The sequence below is a fragment of the Leptopilina heterotoma genome, unplaced genomic scaffold (genome assembly GCF_015476425.1).
Source record: "Leptopilina heterotoma isolate Lh14 unplaced genomic scaffold, ASM1547642v1 Lhet_51, whole genome shotgun sequence".
In the NCBI taxonomy this organism is placed as follows: Eukaryota; Metazoa; Arthropoda; class Insecta; order Hymenoptera; family Figitidae; genus Leptopilina; species Leptopilina heterotoma.
In genome coordinates, this window is record NW_025111110.1 from 1,995,967 (window position 1) to 2,013,876 (window position 17,910).

Sequence of the window (17,910 nt, forward strand, 5' to 3'; positions counted from 1 at the left end):
AATAAAAAAAAATGTTTAATTCCAAATCACGTATTTTGGAATTATAAAACATAGAGTTCTGCTTCTTGCATGAGCAGAGTATTTATTTTATAATTGAATTCGCAGAGACAATAATTTTTTTTTCTTTCATCTACAACTATATGACATTATAGATAATTATTATAAATATAGATCAATTAATATAATATAGATATTGAATTGGTCACCATTTCTAAAAAATATTTTCTTATACTTTTTTTTCTGAAACAAAAAAAACAATTTCTACAATGAAATCAGTTTTCTAAAAAGAAGCAATTTCTAATAAGTTTTGATTTGTAAAATTAATTTTTTTCTTTGTGAAATTCTAAAATTTTTCTATATTTTCCATTATTTTTATTTCTTTATTTTTAATTGTATTTATTAGTTTTTCTTTAAATTTAAATATAAAGTAACTTTTACTACTTTTATAGTAAAAAATTTCCGGTAAAGCATTTCTGGTAATTTTTACTACTTTTGCAGTAAATATTTGTAAAAATTAGTAAAATTTCCTTCGAACGTAGTAAAATTTACTTCAAAAGTAGTAAAAATTACCAGAAATGCTTTACCGGAAATTTTTTACTATAAAAGTAGTAAAAGTTACTTTATATTTTTCTCCGTGTAAACATTTTTCATTAATTTATATTTAGAGAGTTATTTATAATAATTATTTACATGTATAATTATTTTTTTTAACAATTTTTGTTTGTACGTATTTTTAAATAAATCTTTTACTAAAGATTTATGTTGTGAAATATTCATTAGAGAAAAAAGAGTTTTAGAAAATAAAAAATTAGAAAATGCGTTTTAGAAAAATTGTAACCCAATCAATATGTTTAGATCAATTTGTACTGTTAATTAACATACTTTAATTAGTTTAGTATACATCAATTTATACAGTTAATCAATGTACATTAATTATTCGATAAATTAATGAGGATTAATTTATATAATTAATAATAATTAATAATATTATTAATAATGTATATATTATATTATTAATTATATATATTAATATAAAAATTTACAGAGTAAATTAATGTACATTAATTTATACCTATAGATAGAGAAAATTGAAACTCTAGATTAGATCACTCCACTTTTATAGATTTTCGACCCTGCTTGGTACTTTAAAAGAATATTGAAAAAGAAATTCGTCAATGATTTCAGGAACTCAAGAAGAATATAATATAATTATTAATATCTGTTTCCATGAATGATATTTTCACTGTGTAATAATTTTCAGCTATTCCAGGAGACTCGAAATATTCTTTTTGTCATGTGTGTCACATATTATACCCATATTCCTGGCACAAAATCAAAATTTACCCATTTTTTCAATATCTAGATGGTCGAAATATTATATATATTGAATTCTTAAGAAGATGTAAACACAACCATTTTTATTCTATAAATGTTCTTTCGACGTTTTTTTCTCATTAAATTTTCTTTAACAAATGGAATAAAAAAATTTTTTTGTCAAAGAAAATTTACTAAATGTACGCTGGATAATACAATCTATATTGCCCAAAATAAAGTAACAGGATATTTCAGATTCGTGAGTAGATTGTTCTTATATATTTGGCATTTTAACTGTAAAGGAAGAATAGAACGGAAAAAAAATATATTCTCTTAGGATGATGAAAGCTGAGAGAGAAGGGACGGAGAAAGAGAGAGTACATGAAGGAATTCTTTCAGAAAGCAAACAAAATAGAAAGAAATTATTTACGGGTGGCATAAAAAAAGCAACAAATTATTAGTAATTTTTCTTCCTAGATATGCCTTTTTGTGAGAAATTGATTTTCATATATAAATTGAAAATGATGTGAAATATAATATTGAATATTTAAAATAATAAGAATTTATAAAGCGAGAAAACGAGTTAACGCACAGCAGTGGATTAAGTGTCAGTGAAAAAATGTCTTGTTTGATTTACAACACAGAATGTGGAGTTGTCATCGGGACTACGTTGGATCCACGATCGTCTGGCATTATGAATCGCAAGAGGAACAGCACTCCGAGCAGTATTCAACGTTCTCAGGAGGTGGTACCAACCTATCAACGCATCGGTAAACCAGGATCTATGGTCAGCGATACGGCTGGAAGTTTGAACTCAATCTCAAGTTCTGAAGGAAGCTCGTAAGTAGTGTGCTAAAGTCCAAATCAAATCAACGGGGCGCGAAACTCACTCTCTCTCTCTCTCTCTCTTTCTTTCTCTCTCACTCGACTATTATTCTCTCTCTTCACCCTATACTTCTCTCTTTCTTTTTTCTCTCCACCCTCTTCTTATTCTTATTCTTCTTTTTCTTCTTCTTCTTCTTCTTCTTCTTCTTCTTCTTCTTCTTCTTCTTTCCCAGGTGGAAAAATGCCTTGGAAAGTGCTCCTAGAAATTTCCGTCAAAATTTCAAGTCGGAAATTTCGTCAGAATTCCGATTGGAATTCCAATATAATTACAAAAATGGAACTGAATTCCAGTTAGAATTTCGATGCAATTCCGATTGAAACTGAATTCTAGTTGGAATTCCGACGGAGTTTCCAATAAGATATTTTGTTGGAAATTTCTAAGAGGCACTTTCCAAGGAATCTTTTCACCTGGGCAGGGCTCGAACCAGTAAAAGTGATTAAAAATACGGACTTTACAGACCAAAAATGAAAAATTACGGACCATTTCCTGACAAAAATATAACCAGTCCGAGTCAAATAAGAGAACATTTTACTTAAAACTATAAATTCAATTTTTCATAACTGTAAAACATGAAGATATCGATAACTATAATAATTAAAGATGACCGAGTGATAAAATCATTAACAATTCAATTATTATTTACAAGAATTTTTAACTAAAATTCTTCTTTAAATCGATTATTTTTAATAATTTTCGAAAAAGTTCTTTGACAATTTTCAAATCCATTTGTTTACAATATTCAATTTTACGAAATTTCAATTATTCGTAAATTCTTTAATTAAATGAATATCAGAAAATAAAAACTTCAAATAATATAATAAACATTCAATTACACTTTTTAAAAAAAATTAATTTCAAAAATCAATTATTTTTCAAAATTCACGTTATATTGCTTTTAATATTCAATTATTATCTAAAATTTTAACTGAAATTCATTTTTATGAAATGAAAATCAATTTTTATTAGAAAATTATACTAAAATTCAGTTATTTAAATACAAAAATAAATAATTTATTGAATAATTGAATGTTTCTTAAAATTCAATTCCCATAAAGAATCGTTATCAACAAATTTTCAAATAATTGAATTCTATCAACGAATTTTAATAAAATTTTTAAGAATAATTACATTTTTCGAAAAACTCGATTAAAATTGTCTTAAAAATAATTGGAATTCTGCAATGAGTTTTCTTATTTGTGAAAATAATTAAATCACTAAGAAGAATTTTATTAATTTTGAACAAAATTGAATTTTTGCGAAAAATATTATTACTTTTGAAAATAATTGAATTTCTACAATTATTTGTAACTTTTACAAAAAAAAATTTTTTTTTTTCTTATTTTTAACTAAACATCTTCTATAAATCCATTATAATAATTTTTAAAAAAGTTTTTTAAGAATATTCATATTTATTTGTTTACAATTCAATTTTACAAATATTCAATTATTTGTAAATTTTTTAATTAACATATTAGAAAATAAAAACTTTAAATAATTAGTTAGTTAAAAATGTGAAAAATTCAAATTTTCAAAGATTTTAATCTGAAACCTTTTCAAAATTCAATTATTTCTAAAAATTGACGCTCTAATGCTTTTAAAATTCAATTATTATCTAAAACTGAAATTCATTTTTAAATAAATGTTTATGAGAAAATTCTACTAGAATTAAATTATTTAAATACAAAAATAAATAATTTATTGAATAATTGCATGTTTCACAAAATTGAATCTCACAAAGAATTTTATTATTTATAAAAATAATTAAATGATTGCGAAAAAACTTATGAAATATTTGTAAATAATGAAAGTCCTGTGAAATTTGAATTATTTTTTGAAAATAATTAAAAGTTGAATTCTCATAAAGAATTTTATCTATAAATTTTTAAATAATTGAATTCGTTTGACAAATTTTAATGCAATTTTTAAGAATTTTTTCGAGGAATTCGATTAAAATTGTATTAAAAATAATTGAAATTCTGAAATGAGTTTTATTATTTATGAAAATAATTGAATTCATAAAAATAATTTTATTATTTACGAAAATAATTCAATTCCTAAAAAGAATTTTATTATTTATGAAAATAATTAAATTATTGCGAAGAAATTTATAAAAAAAATTTGTAAATAATTAAATTCCTGTGTAATTTTTATTACTTTTTGAAAATAATTTAAAGTTTGTGTAGAATTTCATTAAATTTATTTTTAAACAATTGGATTTTTTTGGGAAATTTTATGAAAATAGTAGATATTGAAAATCATTCAATTGATAAAACTTTTTGAAAATAATTGAATTTCGGAGAAGAATTTAATTATTTCTAAAAATAATTTAAATTTTGATGAGAATTTTTAAAAATTTTTGAACATAATTGAATTTTTGCGAAGAATTTCATTCCTTTTGAAAATAATTGAATTTTTGCAATCATTTATAATTTCTCTAAAATTATCCAAATTATATCGTACAATTTACGAACTTTTCATCCTTTTTGAATTAAATTACGGACTTTACTGACCTTTTTTCAAGGAAACGGATTTTTACGGACCTCAAGAAAAGTTACGGACTTTTACGGAATTTACGAACCTAGTTCGAGCACGGCGGGTCATCTTGTTTTAAAACTAGAATCAAAATTTCACTAATAAAACAATATGAATTTACTCTCTACATTTGAATCAGTATAATTTTACTGGTAAAATAGTTGAAATTTTGCGACTGAAGCACTTCAGTAAAATTTTCATTGAAATTCAGTTATATTTTATTGAAAATTTTTTTAATAAGAGTAGAATTCCTTGGTACAATTTTACTGCTGCAAACAATTAAATATATTTTTTATAGCAATAAAAATACAGATTTAAATTTAGTAAAACAATAAAAAACAATACAACATTATTTTTTTACTATTTATATCAGTAATAAAATTAAATTGAATAATAATTCTATCTTGTTTTCAATTACGAAAAAAGTATCAAAAATGTTGCAAAGCAACTTTTTGTACGTATTTGACTGAAAAATATTTAATAAATTTTATTTAAGGATTTTACGATTTAGCTGAAAAATGTCAAAAATATAAAATTGTCATAGAAAATAAGTTGTGAAAAAATAGGAAAATATTTTTTTACATTTTTAGACGAAAAACGTAAAATGCTTTTGTAAAATTTAACAATTAATTTTAGTCTTTCTAAATTTAAATAGTGAAAAATTCCACTAACAGAAATAATATACTTCGTTATTTCTCTGAATGATAAACAATTTTGATTTCTATTTTCCATTTCCTTTATCACAATTTTAACAATCAAGTCAATTTCACAAGAAAATGTTTCTCTATGAAAAAATAAACACAATGAATAATTAATGGAAAAAAACACGAAAAAAGAAAAAATAAATTTACCTAAAAGTAAATAAAATCAATGAACTGTTTAAATAATAAAAAACAAAGACAATAGTTTAAAAAACAATTCCTAATTTTCAAATTTAATTTTATCGAAAAAAGAATATAATTTTCGATTTAAATTAAAAATTAGAACTACTCTCTAAATTTGAATTAGTAAAAATGTTTACTAAGACTTTTTGCTTTTCAATTAATAAATTTTACTAATAAATTAGTAGAAATTACTATTTAATAGTAAAATTTACTAATTAAAAAGAAAAAATCAATCACTAATTCAAATTAGTAAACATTTTTGCGAATTCAAATATAGAGAGTAAATTGCAGGAGAATAGAAATCAAAATTTTAGATAAAAAAAATTTACACGAGGGAGAGAGAGAGAGAGAGAAAGAGTGAAAAAAGGGAGAGAAGGTATAAAGACAAATTGAATGTATATAAAAATTAAAAAAATATCCCTAATTATATATGTGTATATGTATAAAAGAAAAAAAAAGAAAAAAAGAATCTGTCCTACGCCTAATGTTTGAAAAATCTCATTTATCTTATTTTTCTTTGTCACTCTGTGAATTGATCGAAATTGAATGTCAGTTTAAGTAATTTTTAATATATATTTAATAATTTCAAAATCTAAAGTCCTTGTTTCAATGTTGTTGTGGTCTTGGCTTTAATATGCTTGGCTAATTCAGTCTAACGCAATATATTTTTCCGATGCACTGCATCTATCAATATAAATGCACTATTTGCATATTTTAACAAAATTAAAACAATAATATCAAAATTATATTCAAATATTTGTTATTTTATTAATAAAAAAAAAACTTTACAAATAGTTTAGTACTCAAGAAAATAGATTCTTTATACAAATAATTTAAATTTAAAAAATATTCTACCTACTTTCTCTAAATTCTATTTCTATTTTCTCTAATGCAACAATTTTCTAATTAAAAGTTTTTCAACCTATCGATTCTGATATTACATATTAATAATATTAATAAATTTTATTCCTTAAAAATTACATTATCTAATGTATCAAATTTTCAATTTCGACAAAGTAAAAAAGAAAGAGAATTTACGTCTGTATTTTGTACATTGTGTATCTATTATATAAAAGAATTTTTATGTTGCAGCTTTTCTATATTCTCTAATAATCTTTTCCATCAATTGTGCTACTTAATCACACGAGAACAATGTCTGATAATAAATTGAGAAAAAAAATTATAAATTTTATCTTTAAAGACTCAACTTTCTTAAGTTTAGACGTATTTTCTTTTGTGTTGTATCTAACATTGTTTTCGTGTGCAACCCCTTTTTATAATTAACTATCAATGTTATCCTTCGTTGTATTAATTCAATATTATATTTACCACCAGGAAAAAGTGACTGATTTTATGAGCTACACAGTAAAAAGAAAATCTTATTTTAAGGCACGAAAGCTGCCTTAAATTAAGATGCAACATTTTTAAGACAGTCAATGTTGAATTTACGCACGTTTTTCGTATCCTTTAACATTGTAGCAGACAGTGTTGAATTTAAGGCAGCTCTTAAATTAAGATTTACTTTTTACTGTGTAACAATACTAATATTATTAATAATTAAATATTTAATATTATTTGTACTTTCAAGTTTTAACAGATCATTCGTACTCTTAATATTTAATATGAATATTATTTATACTAATTCTCAAAACCAGTTAATTAATTAATTAGATAATTAATTCAAATTATTTTGTAAAAATATTTTCTTATCAATTTCATATTCCATGAAAAAAAATTCCAAAAAACATCACTTTTTCTTGTTTTTAAAAACTTTCTATGTTTATCGAAATATTGCACAATATATTTTTAGCTACAAAAATATTTCCGATTTCATAATGGATGGAGAATTTCAGATGAGGCTTCGTTTGATTATTCAACGATCGCGCTTTTACATGTCCTATAATTATATCCTATGAAATTCCCCTTAATTCTCAATGTTCTTATTTTTATTAACCATAAAATATACCTATATATGTTTATTACACAAAATGATTTCTGCTTCTGTTTGCGATGAAACAAAAGAGTGGCTGAATTTTTACCAAGAGTGTCATATTTATATAAATAATAATTATAAATTGTCATGTTCGTGTCGTCGATGTTTGAAAAAAAAAACTACTTCTCTTTCAGTGCATGTAAATTAGTTTTTGCTTAAATCTTAATAGACGATAATCAACTTTTTTACTACACTTTCCAGAAAAATTTAATTAAATAATTAATTCTATAAAATTATAAATAAATAAATAAATAATTTTCTAAGTAATTAAATATTATATAAATAACTAAATGAATATTTTATTAAATAGTTAAATCAGTTAGTATTGATAGTCAAGTAATTATTTAATTTTATACTCTGACTAAAATGAGAAAGTTAATAAAAAAGTTAATTATTATTCAGAAGTTTAAGGCATGAGATTGTTGCATGTAAATTACTTTTTTTTTAATATTATAGCTAGACACGAAAAATTTTTCCTCTTTTTTATTATATAAGAAAAAAAGTTGACACTGTTAATACTCATTACACATATATTATACTCTTTAACGTAAGTTTTTCTTGTCCTGAATGAAAGAAAACACAAAAATCTTCTTCCAAACATTCGTCGAAGGCTTTCTATAGATCTGCGAAATACCTTTTATCTCTATTATTTTTTTTATATATATATATAATTAAAAAAAGTATTAGTTTTCTTGTATATGTAAAACCAGCTTGTATAAAAAAATTTTCAACTATACCTTTTTTACTCCAATCGTGTAACACGCTTTTTTGAGTATTCAGGGAGTTTCACATTTTAATCTTTTGTTATAATTTTTTTTATCTTCAATTCTTGTCTTCAATTCTCTTTTTATATACCTTCTTATAATTTTAATTAAAATTATAATTACAATTATAATTAAAATTATAATTACAATTATAATTAAAATTATAATTAAAGTTATAATTAAAATTATAATTACTTTCTTCTAATTGTTTGTATAAATTTTTTTATAATTTTCGTTTAAATTAATTATGCACCCCAATAGCACGGAATATTCCATTCACATTCTTTGAGTATTCCATTGGAACATTGGGAATATTCCATCTATAAAAATGTTCGACCTTTCGAATTTTAATTTTCCTAAAATGTGGATGGAATATTGAAAAGGAATATTCGCAATCTTTCGATAGAATATTCTATAGGAGTTTAAGTGGAATAAACCTTTATCGAATTTATAATTTTAATTTTATTCTATTGTAAATTTTTTCTCAATATTTATTTGATTTTTTAAATTAATTTTCTGAAAATAAAGTTGAAACTTAATAATTTCCCTGATACTTGTTAATTAGAGGCTTAGATGTAGTTGTTGGAGCATTAAATGCATTTTCTCAAAAACAGTTGGTCTCCCAGTTTGCGTATGGCAGGAGAAGGTGGACAGCTAAGTGACTTTATCGAGGGAATTGGCCCTGGACAAATTGTGGGACGACAGGTTCTTGGTGCACCATCGCTTGGTGAAATTCAACTTTCTCTAAGTCACACCAAAGGCTACTTGGAAGTTGAAGTTATTCGAGCTCGAGATTTACAAGCAAAACAGGGCAGCAAAGTTGTACCAGGCAAGTAGACAGAGAATTCTAGACATTTTATTCACAATAGAGAGATGAAAATAAACATTTCAATAAATAAATTAACATAAAATATTAATTTTATTAATTTACTAATTAATTCCTAATTTTTTTTTTTAGCACCTTACGTGAAAGTCTACCTCGTTAATGGAAAGAAGTGTATAGCCAAAGCAAAAACAACAACAGTGAGAAAAACATTAGAACCTTTGTACCAACAACATTTGCAATTTAAGGAAAATTTTCAAGGCTGCATTTTACAAGTATGTATATCTTGTCGGTAAAATTTACACAAAAAACTATTTCCAATTTCAATCTTAATTTACTGTAATTAAATTAGTAATTTATTTTTACAAATTTAACACAATTTGATTTTGTTTTTTCCCAACATCCAGAAAGAATTTTGACTTGTTGCCTGATCGCGATAATAAATTAAATTTTGACTCCTCCACTGAGAAAACAATATATTTGAATCAAAATATATTTCAATCAAATCTTTGTTATATAGTCAGCCAAAAAATATTTTTTAATTAAACATAATAATTTTGATTCAATACATTAAGATTGATTTAATAAAAATTACGTTTAATTCAAATATAAAATATGGTTAATTCAAACATATTTTTTTGGTTGGCTACTTATTTTTGGATTAAAAAAATTTTTTTATCAATGTTCTGAAATTCAATTATAAATTATTTATCAAATTTTTTAAATGAAATTCTTCAACAAATCGACAATTTTTTCAATATTCAATTATCTTCAATTTAATTTTATTATCTTTAATTTTTCAAAAATTTTCAATTTCTTCTTTACAAAAAGAAAATTCTGAATCACTCTAAAAATTATTAGAAACTCAAAAAAATTTCCTTAAACATTAATTTACGAATTTCTTTTATTGGAAAATTATTCGAAAATATCAATAACTTCATTTTTAAATAAATATTCAATCATTATTATTTTTTCATAGGAATTAAGATTTTTAAAAAATTCGAATTTTGAAATTCAATAACTTTTAAGAATATCTTCATGTTTTATAATAATTTAAACTTCCATAAAATTTTTCAAAAAAAAAAAAAAATTAATTATTTACAAAAATTTTAATAAAATCCTTCGCAAGAATTCAATTACTTTTATAAACACTACAATTTTTCACATCAATTTAATTATTTAAAAAAATGTTATAAAATTCGTTGTAAGAATTCAATTATTATCATAAATAATAAAATTTTTCTTAGGATTTAAATTATTTTTAATACAATTTTAAATGAATTCCTCGAAAAATGTAATTATTTTCAAACATTTTTTGAAAGAGTTCAATTACATTTCACAAATAATAAAATTCTTTTCTCAAGAAAGAATTAAATTATTTTTAAAAAATGTAACAAAATTAGTTGCAAGAATTCAATTATTTTCATAAATAATAATATTCTTCACAGGATTTTAATTATTAAAAAAATATATAATCAAAATTCGTTGCAAGACTTTAATTATTTTTCTAAATAATAAAATTCATTACAGGATTTCAACTATTTTCAATATAATTTTAAGTAAATTCTTCGAAAAATGTAATTAATTTCAAACATTTTATTAAAATTCTTCAAAAGAAATAAATGAATAATTGATAAATAATTATTTATCAATTATTTTTAATAATTTTTGCAGAAGTTTCTAGAGAACTTTCAAATCCATTTCTTTACAACTAAATTTTACGAAATTTTGATTATTCAGAAATTCTCCAATTAAATATTAAAGAAACAAAAACTTGAAATAATTTTAAAAAAAATCAATTAAACTTTTCCAAAATATAATAATTTCTAAAAATTCACGCTATAAAGCTTTTAAAATTCAATTATCTAAAATTTTAACTGAAATTCATTTTTATAACAATTTTTATTATAAAATTATACGAAAATTCAATTATGTAAATACAAAAATAAAAAAATTATTGAATAAATAAATTTTTAAATCATTGAATTTTTACGACGAATTTTAAAAAAATTTTCAAAAATAATTACATTTTTCGAGGAATTCGGTTAAAATTATATATTAAAAATAATTGAAATTCTATGATGAGTTTTATTTTTCATGAAAATAATTGAATATCTGTAAAAAATTTTATTATTTATAAAAATAATTGAATTATTGCGAAGAAATTTATAAAAAAAATTTGTAAATATTTGAATTACTGTGAAATTTTAATTATTTATAAAAATAATTGGATTTTGGAGAAGAATTTTATTATTTTTAAAGATAAATGGAATTTTGACGAGAAGTTTTTAAAATTTTTTAACATAATTGAATTTCTGCAAACATTTGTAACTTCTCTAAAATTCAATTTTTTTTAGTGTTTTTAACTAAAATTCTTTTATAAATCCATGATCTTTAATAGTTAAATAAATAAATTTTAAGAAATTAAATAAAACTAATTATATTTCTTGCAAATTTAATTTTTTCCAGTACTTTAATATGAATCCCTTTACTTTTCCTTGATTTCCCAGAATTACAATTTTTACTGAATTTAGTTTTTATTAATAATTAATAATTAATAATAATATTAATTAATTAATTAATTACAATAAAAATAAATAATAATAATTAATAATTAATTTTTACTAAAGTACTGAAAAAATTAAATTTCAAAAAAATATAATTAGTTTGATTTAATTTACTAAATTTTTACAAAAAAGTCTAGTAAAAAAAATATAAAACTACGAAACGAAAATGTAGTAAATTTTTTTACTAAAAATAAGCAAAAATTCTTAGTAATTTAAAGTAATGGATGAAAAATAAAAATTAAATTTCCAAAAGAAGAAAAATTTCATCAAAAAAAAAAAATTTCCCCCACAGGTGACTGTATGGGGAGACTATGGTCGATTGGAGGGGCGAAAAGTGTTCATGGGAATTGCTCAGATCTTGCTGGATGATCTGAACCTGAATGATATGGTGATCGGATGGTATAAGCTGTTCGGCACTACATCCCTGGTCAGTGGACCACCTTCCCTTGGTTTGTCTCGTCGATCTTCAGCAGCCTCTCTCGATTCCTTAAAATACTAAACTCAAAAAAGAAAAAAAAAAGAATTCTAACACGAGCTCATCTTTGAACTCTAAAATTTTCTCTCTATACCATTAGTTTTTGCCTTCTATATCTCAAAAGCATGCTTTGAGTTATTTACAGTTTCTCAAAAAAGAAAAAGAAAAGAAAAAAAATAACCCAGAACAATTTTACTAAGAAAAAGAAAACAAAATCACAAAATACAATCATTCCTATACAAATAAATTAGAATTTTCGACAACAAATGTTGCCAATTTTTAATATAGTCATTAATACTCTTCCAGATTGACAAAAAAAATTCATTTCAAAAGATACTAAAAATAATTGTCAATCACCTAATGTTCGATGCAAATTTAAATATATATATACATAAAACTAATTTGAAATTTACTCTTAAAAAAAAGATAGAAAAAAGTGTAGACAAAGCGTTTATGTCTTTCTGTCATGTAAGTCTATATATTTTATATATTTTACAATGCTATAATAATATCTAAATTTTCAAACAAAAACAATTAATAGATTTTTAAAAGAGAATTTAAAAAAAAATTTCAATTACTGAAAGAAAAAAAATATAAATATATATATATATAAATGCGAAATCTGTTGGAAAATTATCGATAAAATAAAAGAGAAACACAGAAAGAAAGAGAGAGAGAGAGGACTTGCTAAAAGTGTTTGACGAAAAAGAATGGAAGTCAATGTTGGGGTAGTGACTAGAGTTTAAAAATGGACGGGGGAGAATGAAAGAGCGCACGAGAGAATTGTTTTTCTAGAAACACCACTAGCACATCACAAATCACGTACAGCATATCGGATGAGCTACGTATGTTGACTATAGCTGTAGACGTAGCAGATTTGTTCCCGGAGCGCAAGTTTTTAGGTATGCACTGAGATCAAGGCGTAGAAGAATTGTTTTTTCTCAAAAAAAAAAAAAAAAAGATTCCAAACAGGTTATAAATTTTAAAAATTTGTCATTTAATTCATCAAAAAAAAAAAATAACAAAGATTTTATTACTCAGTTGTTTTTAAATGGGTGAGAAAGTCCAATGCGATTTTACTATTTGAAGCTCTGTGTAAAAACTTTCACATTCACAAAATGAATAGCAAAAATATTGAGATGATTAATAATTATAATTTATAAAGTATAATTAATAAATAATTACTAAGAAGTAAACAAATTACTAAGAAGAAAGTAATGAAAAATAAAGTATTTAATAAAAATAATCATAATAATCATAATAATCGCACCCAGAAAAAAGATATATTTGACTCAGAGCCAACTGGACATTTTATTTCTTTCAAATAAATTTTATTTGATTCAAATAAAATTTTGGTTGGTTCAAATAAAATTTTGTTTGTCTCAAAAAAAATTCTATTTGTGTCGAATAAAATTTGCCTTTGAAACAAATAAATAATATAATAACAAATATCCTTTTATTTAACTGAAATAAATTATATTTGGTTCAAATTAAAATTAAAAATTTTAATTTAAATTAAATTTAATCAAAAATTTGTTATAGTCGAAAGACATTAACTATGCTGAAAAATAAACCATTTGACTCAAGTAACCGATTACTTGTCTATTATTAAATAAATATTTACTTGAATCAAATAATTTTTATTTTAATCAATTAAATGGTATTTGCTTCAAAAATTATTGTTTCAAATCTGCAGTTTATTTGGTTAAAGCAAATATTTATTTAATAATAGATAAGTAATCGATTATTTGAGTCAAATAAATGTTTTCCAGTCGTACAGATATTAAATGAATAATAATAAATTATTAATAAATTAATAATAATAAATAAAATTCAAATAATAATTTAATCAAAATAATTATAATTCAGATATTAATTATTATGAATTATAAATAAAAAATATAACTTACAATTATGATTATTGTGAATTATAAACATAAATACTAATTATTATAAATTATAATTTAATTAAAAAATTATAATTAAAAACCATAAACAAAATGACAAATTTTTAACAAATTTTCAAACAAATTGTGATTTTGTTTGTCAATAAACGTTTAATTAACTGCAAATTCAAAATTTTCTTTCATATATATCTAAACAAACATCAATTTAAAAAAATTTAAATTTTATTATGATTTTCAATTTTGCTGAATCGATAAAAACGAAAATAAAAAAATACTGTTTTCCACAAAAAGAAAAAAAATTATAGCAATAAAAAAAATTATTAAATTTTGTAAATTTTACTTTGCATTGAAACTCGAAATTATTTATAAGAACAATCTGCGTGGAATCTTCAAGTTTTCAATTTGTTGTTGCCAGTTAGTTAATTTGGTTTTTCTGATTGCCTGATCTTATAAAAAATTTATCACCTGAGAATAATTTTTTCCTTTTACACGGCTTGAAAATTTGATGAGACAAATTGCATTTTATATAAACATTTTAATATTCCTATTAATTTAGAAAAAAAATTTTCATACTTTAAACTTACAATTCGTTGATAGCAAAAATTTTCTATTTTTTAAAATACAAACATTTATTAATGAATCTATTATTTTAAAGTTTTTATTAATAAAAAAAGAAAGATAATTTTATTTCATATTTAAATACATCCAGAGAAAAATTTTATTTACCAAATAAATTTATTTGAAATAAATAAAAATAAATATTTCTCTCAGAGACAAATCTACTAAATAATTTATTCAGAGCATACTAAACTATTTATTTTAAATAAAAATTTTAATTACCTAGTTCAAAGAAAATATTTATTTGAATAAAATAAAATTTATTTGAACGAAACAAACTTTATTTGAAGAAAATAAAATTTATCTTAACTGAATTTTAAAAAAATAAAAATTTAATTATTTCAAAGAAAATATTTATTTGAACCAAACAAAATTTATTTGAACGAAATAAAATTTATTTAAACGAAACAAACTTTATTTGAAGAAAATAAAATTTATCTAAACTGAATGTAAGAAAATAAAATTTTAATTAGTTCAAAGAAAGTATTTATTTTAACCAAACAAAATTTATTTGAACGAAACAAACTTTATTTGAAGGAAATAAAATTCATCTAAACTCAATTTAAAAAAAGCCGTTTATAAAAAATAGAGACTTTACTTGTTTGTGTACCTACATTTTGACATTTTTTCAAAACTATTTTTTCCAATTTTTTTTTTTGTATATATATATAATTAGAATTATAAGTAGTCAGTTTATTGCTTTTCTTATTTAATTAACTCTCACTCACTGTAATTTTTTAACACTGCACAGTATCTCATTTTCACAGTACATTCTTTTGCTCATCCCTGTAGACACGTGCAAGTTGGTGTCGTTGGTGATTTTGCGAATTCGGTTCAAATTTTGAAAAATTTTATAAATCTTTTTTCACAAAAAAAAGGTAAGTTAGTGTTGTCAACAAAAAAAATAATTATCAATGTGAATTTCCTCCCTAATATGTGTGCATTGTATGTGTGTAAATTTGAGCGAGCGCGTGAATCCAACAGAGAATAGTCATCATCGGAGTTTTTTTTTCACCTTGAAAATAGTTTCGAAAAAAACGTAATTTTTATCATCTATTTATTTAAGTTTGACTTAAATTTTTTTAAGTTAAAATTCTTCTAAGTCTGTAAGTGAAAAAATTATCAAATTTTAACAAAAATAAATATTTCATAACATATGCAAATTTTTCCTTCGTTAAAAAAAATTTTACTACTTTTTTCTCTATTTTCAAGAAAAAAAATCTCCCTAATGGCTATTTAGTTACAATATCTCTACTAATATATTTTTCTATTATTTCTTTACAGTAAACTGAAGGGAATCAAACAGTGAAAACAGTATCGTGAATTCAAGTGTGATGAGTGAACAAAAAAAACACAATATAAAAGGAACGATTCTCGAAATAGTCGTCCATTGTGATCGCTTCTTTGGTGTAAAAATCTATAAACAAATTTCATTTTTTTTTTTGGCTATTGTCAAACAATATGTCCTGGCGTCGAGCTGAACTGAGAAAAAAAAAACAAATTGTGACCCTCACGAGAGCCACAAAGTCTGTTTATGTAAAGTATATAAATATAAATAATAAAAAGAAAATTAATATCGATTATAGGTACAATTAAAATCCGCGAAAATCAATTCGAATTATGTATATTGTATAGGTAAACTCGAGTGTTAAAAAAATATTTGTATATATAATTTGTGACGTCGTGCAAAGACTTTTAAAAACTAGCAAACTTGTATGCATGTATTAATTGGGAGCCGAAAAAAATATCTCGAAATAAAAAGAAAATCTTCAATATATTCCATTGAAGACGTCTTAGTCGCAGTATGTGTAACTACTGTAAATAATAATGTGATAAACTAATTTCAATGCGTCGCATCGCGAGCTTATTTATTTTAGCCGAACGTGGCTTTTAAGCTACATAATAATATTATACATCTTGTCAACGAATTCACAATTATTTCTTTTTTTCCGTTTTCTACATTTTATAATTTATTATCTACTTTGAAAACAATTATGAAAACTATTTATTGTCTTCTTTCAAAACTATTTATTGTCTACTTTGAAAACTATATTTATTATCTCAATGTAGAACTATTTTGATTTTATTTTTCTTTAAAACAGAAATTGCTCTCACCAAATAAATAAATTTATTAAAAATTTTCAACTTCTCTCAATTTTTTTAATAACTGAATAGAAAATCTTAAAAATATTTTCAATTACAATTTCAATTTTGATATATTTGAAAAAAATTACAGACTTTATTGAATTTTATTTAATCAATGCGCTGAAAAAAAAATTTGATTCAAATGAAATTATTGATTCAAACAACATACAATTTATTTGATTTAAACAAAAATTATTTGATTCAAAGTAAATATTTAATTGATAGTAGACACAAGTAATCCGTTATTTGAATCAAATAAATATTTTTCAGTGTGTTTAAAAATTTTTTAAGTTTAAAGTTAAATTTCAAAACTTCCAAATCAGAAAATCCAGTTATTTCCAAAAAGTTGTATTCTCTAATCACTTTTCCTTTTTTTACAATTAAATTTCAAATTCAAATAATAAAAAGTAAATTACTTTTTCTCAAAGAAATTATTAAGACATTTTTCACGAAAATAATCACGTAAACAATTTTTCTTTCCTTTACAAAATGTTTGCATGTACCTGCACACATGACTACTCTTACATATCCATACGAACCAAAAGCATATTAAAAAAAAAATTAAGAAAGTTTGCGCATTACAAAAAATTTTCTTTTCCTACATATTCTCCAAACAAAACTCTTCCTTATTTTTCAATTTTTCAATCAAAGTCAAACACACATTTTTTTCCATTTCACAAAATTCGTTTAAAAAAATTCCCTTTCACTAAAATTTTTTTCTCTTTCAAAAGAAATGTTTATCATACTTAATAATGACTGAGTGAATACTTCAGATTGCATTTTGTGAAAAGCAAGCGCTGGATGTTCATACTAGATTGTATATTATCAAAAAAAAAAACCGATTTGTAAAGAAATCATGTAAAAAAAATTCACTTTCATATATAGGAGGAAAAGACATATTGCGAAAGAAAACAAAAATCACTAATTGTTTATCTTCTGGTAAATATTAATAAACGAATCAATCCTTCGACTCAAAAAGAAAACATTTATTTCTGTATTTGC

At 22.2% G+C, this 17,910-nt stretch overlaps 1 protein-coding gene across 9 annotated transcripts in view; it reads left to right on the forward strand.

The window, feature by feature from the left end:
- The window catches only part of LOC122507702 (regulating synaptic membrane exocytosis protein 2), a 166,734-nt gene extending 149,826 nt beyond the window's left edge, over positions 1-16,908 (forward strand). For 4 of the 9 annotated variants that reach the window (XR_006302138.1, XR_006302132.1, XR_006302136.1 and 1 more), the window contains 5 exons: positions 1,959-2,154; positions 8,988-9,202; positions 9,332-9,471; positions 12,056-13,140; positions 16,048-16,908. Coding sequence is in view for 1 of the 9 variants with exons in the window: in XM_043620559.1 (XP_043476494.1) it covers positions 1,959-2,154; positions 8,988-9,202; positions 9,332-9,471; positions 12,056-12,190; positions 16,048-16,050 (689 nt within the window). In the remaining 8 variants the exon portion in view is untranslated. The remainder of the gene's footprint in view (positions 1-1,958; positions 2,155-8,987; positions 9,203-9,331; positions 9,472-12,055; positions 13,141-16,047) is intronic. The other 5 variants (XR_006302134.1, XR_006302137.1, XR_006302133.1 and 2 more) reach the window with 4 other exon arrangements.
- The last annotated feature ends 1,002 nt before the right edge of the window (positions 16,909-17,910 follow it).